The following is a 7,064-nucleotide window of genomic DNA, read 5'->3' as shown; positions in this document are numbered from 1 at the left end:
CAAAGTAGATCGACTGTTACAGAAAATAACAGTTTTTTAGGCGGATTTTTACTATATTTCGATTTTACTGTACATCGAAAGGTTGAAGAAAATAACTAGGACATTTCTTCCATTAGTGAGTGGTATTGGTTCCTTCTGGCATTGGAAATTGGATATTTGACCTTACAAGGGATCGCAATTCTGTTTCTGCTGTATCTTCTAAATGTCTCCTGTTTCGTGATTGAATACTACCACCACATAGTGCCGCAACCAAAAGGATATAGAATGATGACGTTGTTCAACTGGTATCGTCTCTTCTCATCTCAAGGGGTATGTGTCCCCTGCCCCAAGTAGTAGTGGACTGCAGTTTTCCCTTTTTAGCTAAATGACGCGTGAGGGTCATGGGATATCAAAAAACATGTCCCAAACTAATCTGTGTTCAAATGTACCATGCCCCCTAAGGCAATATAAATTCAAAAAAGCATAATTTTTGTTTTTGATGCCATCTAGAAGAGGAGAATGTATATAAAAAAGAAATATTAGGAGACAAAGAGACCCCAGCATTCGACATGTCATCATGAAGTCTGCCTCCATTGTAAACCAAATGAGAATAGACTAAAACCTAAGCATCTATGCGCTAGAATTTATAATCTAACAAAAACGATTTTTTCCTCTTTGGGTGAAAACAGCTAAGCTAGTACACGTGCTCCAGTTCAACTTTTGAAGTGCAATCTTGAACAGAAAATTAAGGGTGCAGAAAATTTTAATTCTTCAAACGAAACATAACCTAAAACTTTAGAAACCTACCGTCAAAAATCAATGAAGACAAGGCGTGATTTCGGAGTAACGGAAACAATAATTCTATTTTCACTTTTTTGCACAGCCATCAGACCTGTGCTCGCTACTTTATCTAGGTTTTATTAGCCTGTGCTCCAGACCCTTATCCTTCAGGTTAAGGGTCTGGAGCACAGGCTAGGTTTTATGAGAATGTCAAAAATTGCTCGTGAATACCAAGCATTTATAAGAAAAGGAGGGTATGTGTTTCGGGCGGGGGTGTAATAGGACTGGGGACGAGGGAGTGACCTCACCCACACACTCTTTTCCTGTTAGCTAATTTCCGACATATCCACGCAATGCCTCGGCTTCTAAGAAGTTTGTTGAAGAATTTTTTATATAGATTGTAAAGAATGATTTTGAATTCCATTGTTTACATTCAGATTGGCGAAACTTCTCTTATCAAAACCCTCTTGTTAGTATTTGCACTGGATTTTAAGCCCAGGAATTTTTCAGTGTTTTTGCAATAGCGCTATAGTGGTAGTATTTTACAAGCCCAGCGAGGTTTTTTTCATGGAGGACAGCAGGTAAATAGGGCAGGAGGGGGGCAGAAAAATTTGTCTTGCAAAGGCTATGGATGACTGTGGACCAAAAAGCTCAGCTTGCAAAGGATGCAGGGGAGGGGGTACTCCCCGGTCAGAGTTTACCGGGGCTTGTTGCACAGGGGGTGTATTTTTGCAATAGTAAAGATTTAATAACTTCATGAATCTGCAGCCTCATCTCAAGCTCTTTCTCAACCACTTACTTCTTTTTTCAGTGGTATAATAACCAGAGGTGCAGTGTCAGGGAGCACAGGGGGAAGGGAGGGGCTATCTCTACTAAAAAAATTATACTTTTGCGAAAATTGTGCATGAGACCCCAATGCTGGTTTGAAAGTACTTGATGAGATCAACGTTCCTGGACACGCCTGGAATTTAAGGCTCCCTAAAAAATAGGAGAAGTAAAGAACTGGAAAAAAGATTATTGTTGTTGCTTAAATGTACTTTAGGTTAGATTATGGTATTTAGGCAACTTCGAAAGTTTTAGGAGAAGATTTTAAATTTCAGCAAATCTGGAAGAAATTAAGATGATGATAACCTGGCTTTTAAGGAGGTCTAACCACATCAAAGTAACACGTTCGCCTCTGTAGTGAAGTCCTGTTTCAGAATAATTGCTTTAATAAAAACTCTAACGTATCAATCATTTTTAAATTAATGAGCTCTGTTTTCAACAAAATTTTAATTTAAGTGGTCTTGTAGCCATGCAACTAGATTTCCAAATATTTTGTTACCACGACAGCAAAAAAATATTTACACCAAAACCGAAATTTTTGAAGTCAGAAGCCTTATTACAAAGTCCGTAACTTCTTAGCGTTGAGAATTTATTTTTGAACTGATATTCAGAGATCTGGCAAACTGTATTCGTGGCCAGAAAAAGATGTACACAAGATACATGTCGGAATAAGTTTGTGATGAAAGAGAGACAGAGAGAGACAGAGGCGGGGCAGGCTACAGCCTCTTTTTTGCATCTATTTTGATCATCTTTTATCATTTCGGTATACACAGCTTCAGTTGCAGTGGGGCTAGGGGAACTTAGAAAAATATGGTGGTTTAACAATAACATAGAAAATTCCACACATTCATTTAATTCAGTCTGTTTGTTTTGGCTCTGATTAGGGTTTTGAAAACAAATTCGGTTATAAGTAGCGGAAACCATATCATCAGAGTCAAACGGTGGTCCAGCAAGAAGAACTCCATACGTTACGTAAACAAATCTGGCTGTTTACTAAAATAGCCATCTTTATAACGGACTTGAAACAAAGCATAAGACAGAAAAATGAATGAACACCATGATTTTTGCTTTCAAAGCAATGTTAATTAATCTTCTTAACTGCGAAAGAACAGAGAAATTCGATCACATTAAGAACTTTTTCAATCTATTCATTCCAAGGATGCTTCTCGAGTGCACTGCAGGTTTTCAAAATGCAGCTGGTATTTCACGAACCTGAAGCATCCAGCATTTGGCCCCACACAAAGCATTCTATGGCCAGTGGTTCTTTTTCGCCACAGGTATCTTCTTTCTATCGGGGGACTATAGCTTCCTTGCGATTCATATGGCGACATATACCTCTGCATCCTCTGCGCGATGGGGAAGACACTCAAGACAGAGGTGCAGGCAAGAATTTTTCAGATGTTGACGATCGCGTGAAAATGCATCTTCACGAGAAAAACACTGAAAAAGCGACTTATGTTATATAACAGATTGCAAAGGAAGCCAAATGCTATTTAAATCTGGCAATAGGAACGCTTGAGACATTCCTGAAAGGCACAAGGAATGTTTCATGCGTCATTACAGAACTGAAGGCTGCCCAATCGAGCCAATCCGCTTTTTTCTTGTGTTTTTATTCGGTCAGTTAAAGCTCTTTGAAGCATCTTTTTTATAAAGCTGGAGAGCTCAGAATACGGCTCAGAGGACTTATATAACTGCTAAACTTCTTATGTATAGTATAGCGTATAGGCCCGTATATAGACTCTTTGAAAGTGTGGAGCAAACGTGCTATTGTCCATGAATAGGGTGAGAAATTTCTTTGCAGGAAAGTCGTAAGAATGTGGACGGGCAAACATCCAGTTATCTGTAATTTGTTGGCTGAAAGTAACACGGACTGGGACTGTTCTTCGTGCGCAAAGAAACGCATTTTAAGGGAAACAATCTGGGCCAGCAGCATATAAGGGGCATTGTGGAAAGGATGGTCAACTGTATTTTCGTCCCCTTTTCCCCGCCTGAGTCAGAACCAGATCCCTTGCATTGCTGGATTGTGAAGAAAGAAAAAACAGTCGAACCGGGTAGATCCAGCGCCGAAAGTTAAAGGCGCGGACAAAAGGACAGGGCAGGAGCCTTACAATAATTTCCTAGAGGCAATTTAGGTCCCATTTTCACTTTAAGCCACTTTTAAGCCAGACTGTATCAAAATCCACCTTTTATTCGCCAACCCCCTACCCACAATCCAAAACTTGCCCAGCTAGGGACCAACGGCCTTTCACTGAGGAAAAAAGAAATGAAAAAACACTGTTTGTTAGAAAAAGAGTAGATAGAAGGTAAACATGCAGCAGACGTACCTACCATTACTAAAACTTAAAAACAAAGTTATTAAAACTTAACGCAAACTTCAATGGAAAATAGGAAAACACTCTATGCAGAGGATGCGAAGCACAGGACGAAACACTTGATCATGTATGACAATGTCAACAATTCATTAAGAAGTTGCCGAAAAAATGAAATCATACAAAAAATAGTTCTAAGAAACATCAAAGAATAAAAAAGTAATGGATAATGGAGAATATGGTGTATCATTATATTAGAGGAGGCGAGTACTGTAATGGTTTTCTGCAACGTTTACGCCGTTTTCAACATGATCGTCTGATCCCAAAGCGCTAAATAAGCAGGGATCAAAGAAAGCTAAATCGGGCATCGACAAAGCATACGTTTAACCGCATCGAAAAACAAATTCCTGTCATACCATTTCTAAAATTACGAGCAGAGCAGATCTGTAACTCAAATAATCGTGCAGCCTTTTTAGGGTTTTGAAACAAGCGGTAATATAGGGGAATGACGCGAATTATGTGCACACTAATTGTGCTTGTAAATAAAATTGTGATAAAAAGTTGTTGCTGTCTTTTTAACGTGAAATGCATATTTACAAACAGACTACATACCGTAAATCCTCGAATTAGCCCCATCGGGGTTCATTTATTTTTGATATTTTTGGACGGGGGCTTTTCGAGAGGGGGGCTTATACGAGAGGGGGGGCTTATAGAATTATTGTAGACAAGAAGAAGACATTATTAAAAGACCTTGTTTTTTATGAGCATTTAACTAATTACTACCAAAATTACGAATTTGTCGTGGTAATTCAATAAAACTCCATAGGCAACCTCAGGTGGCAAAAGCCGTCAAATTGGGGGATCCAATTCGAGAATATACGGTAGCAGTGGGGGCTTATTGACAGTTTGTAGTTTTAGAGTGGGGGCTTATTCGAGGGGAGGGCTTTTTCGGGGGGGGGGGGGGGGTCAATTCGAGGATTTACGGTATTGTAAGTTATAATTGGCACCGGAATAAAGGAATTTCAAAATTTCAAAAGCAATTCATCCCAACCATTAGGAAAAACTGTTAAGGGCGGACACCAGCCCATGGTAAGAAATTGGGGTCCCAGGGTCTCATGGGCACGAACTGGAAATATATTTGTAGGGCTGCATAGAGACAAAGATAAGTATTTCTAACTTTATAACTGGATCTAGATGTTTAGATTCCAGAAAAAATTTCATTTCTAGGAACAGCTACATTGCAGTGGTTTGTGCACTTCAAAAGGGCATTGCATGTCATTCATTGGTAACTGTGTCAGTATTGTAGGGTCAAGATTAGCTGATTATGGGCAAGCCTAGATATTTCATTCAATCAAAAACAGATAAAATGGAAAACCTTCAATCAGACTGGCAGTTTTTGGACGAGTGCAAGGAGGGGCTCAAGGCAGGGCCACGGGCCCAGTCAAACAATTTATGGTAGCCAGAAGGGGTGCTGCACCAAAAAAGAATCGTAAAGAATAAGAGCCCTGCAGATCTTTCGGGATTTGGGGTTGGGGCCCTGCAGATGTTTTGGGCCAGGGGCATGCAGTCCCCACAGTGCTTGCAGTCCCCACAGTCCCACAGTCCCCAAGACTGCTGCTGGAGTCAATATACAAGAAACTACAACCATCCATTCAGACCCATTCATTCAATAAAATTTGAATATTTTTTAACAATTGATGCCAGTAATCTTAAAATTGTGTCTAAAAAGAGAACATAGTACCTTTTTTCAAACCTAACTTGATCATTACATGCTTTAGAGGGTAGTTGTTCTCAAAACAATAGGAGAAAGAAATATTATGGATTTATAAATGGAAGACAAAAACTGTTGTCAGTGTTGATGGCTGGGTACAAGATCATTTAGCTATGGGCCTATAAATTCATTGCATGTAACTTAAATGCTGATTTGCATTTGGCTCCCAATTATCACTTTTCATCAAAACTTGAAAATCCCTAAAACTTATTCTCCCATCATTATCACGGTCTGCTTCATTGAAAATCTTTCTAACTCTCAAAGAGTCAAAATTTGGAAGAAATTTCGTCATAAGTCTCTGGAAATCAGTAAAGTCAATGTAGCCTTTACATCTTGCATCAATGACCTGAAATGTTTCCCTTATATCATCATCTATATCTGAATATTGGAGTCTTTCAATTGCAATTTTCTTGAATGTTTCAAAATCTATTACTGGACAATCATCCTCATCATTGGTCAGTACACAAGAAACTTTCTTTCCATAATTTTTCCAGATATCATCAACATCAAAATTTGAAGGCTTGCACCCAAAAACTACCAAATAGGCAAATTTGAACTCTGACTTGTTTAGATATCCATTCTTCTCTGTATCTGCAAACTCAAATGCTACTTTAACTATTTTATGATCATTGTCTTGAATACTTCTGCATCTCCGAGCAATTGCTTGAAACATCTCAAAAGTGTCCAATGAAGTTGTTCAAAAGAAAAGTTTGAAAGTGGTTAATCTAGGGTCATTATAGACCAAATCACTTCAGATGGACCACCTGCAGATAAAAAAGTATTTCATCATAAATGATTTCAGCAGAAAATTAATTAAGTAAAAAGTCTTTTGGTATGGACATAAACAATAAATGCTTAATTCATTACATATTTTAGCCAGTTTGTTTTTATGTGAAAAAATGAGGAGATCTCGCATTTGTGCAGGACTTGCAGACTTTGTGAAGATGTGCAGGATTTGTTTTATACAATTGTGCTGCATCAACACTTTTAGGAGCTTTTAGGAATTCTCCAGATCTTCACGTTTATTCAGAAATCTACTACACAAAACACTGAAAATTGCCTTTCTAGTGCCACATCAGCGTTAAGTGTAATTTTTCATATTAGTGCCATAAATAAATAGAGGTTTTATGTATAAACTTTTCATATATACATAAATGCTACTACATAATGGTGCGCACAATTGGCGCGAATAATGGTACATAAAGTGCTGCAAAAACTATCCTTACCGAATATCATTCAATCACTATTGAAGTGGTTTTAGAACAGCAAAAGCAAATGTTATTTTATGGCTTTTACTTTCGATACAAAATACGTGTCTCTTGTTACAAGCAACATGGACAAAATGACAGGAAAACAAAGTTTGGCGCAAGCATTCATGAAGTACTTCACAATGTTTTCGT

The 7,064-nt window shown here is 38.3% G+C and overlaps 1 protein-coding gene across 1 annotated transcript; it reads right to left on the bottom strand.

The window, feature by feature from the left end:
• Nucleotides 1–4,572: 4,572 nt before the first annotated feature.
• LOC135686861 (EF-hand calcium-binding domain-containing protein 11) lies at nt 4,573–7,040 on the bottom strand. Its single transcript, XM_065203226.2, has 2 exons — nt 6,891–7,040; nt 4,573–6,428 (listed from the first exon to the last, which is right to left on the bottom strand). The coding sequence occupies exon 2, from the start codon at nt 6,335–6,337 to the stop codon at nt 5,792–5,794; it is 546 nt and encodes a 181-aa protein (XP_065059298.1). The 5' UTR covers nt 6,338–6,428; nt 6,891–7,040; the 3' UTR covers nt 4,573–5,791.
• Between the last annotated feature and the right edge of the window lie 24 nt (nt 7,041–7,064).

The sequence above is a fragment of the Rhopilema esculentum genome, chromosome 6, assembly GCF_057945365.1.
Source record: "Rhopilema esculentum isolate cy_ngs chromosome 6, ASM5794536v1, whole genome shotgun sequence".
Lineage (NCBI taxonomy): Eukaryota > Metazoa > Cnidaria > Scyphozoa > Rhizostomeae > Rhizostomatidae > Rhopilema > Rhopilema esculentum.
Note: the sequence above shows the minus strand (reverse complement) of the source record. Positions and strands in the feature narration are given on the sequence as shown.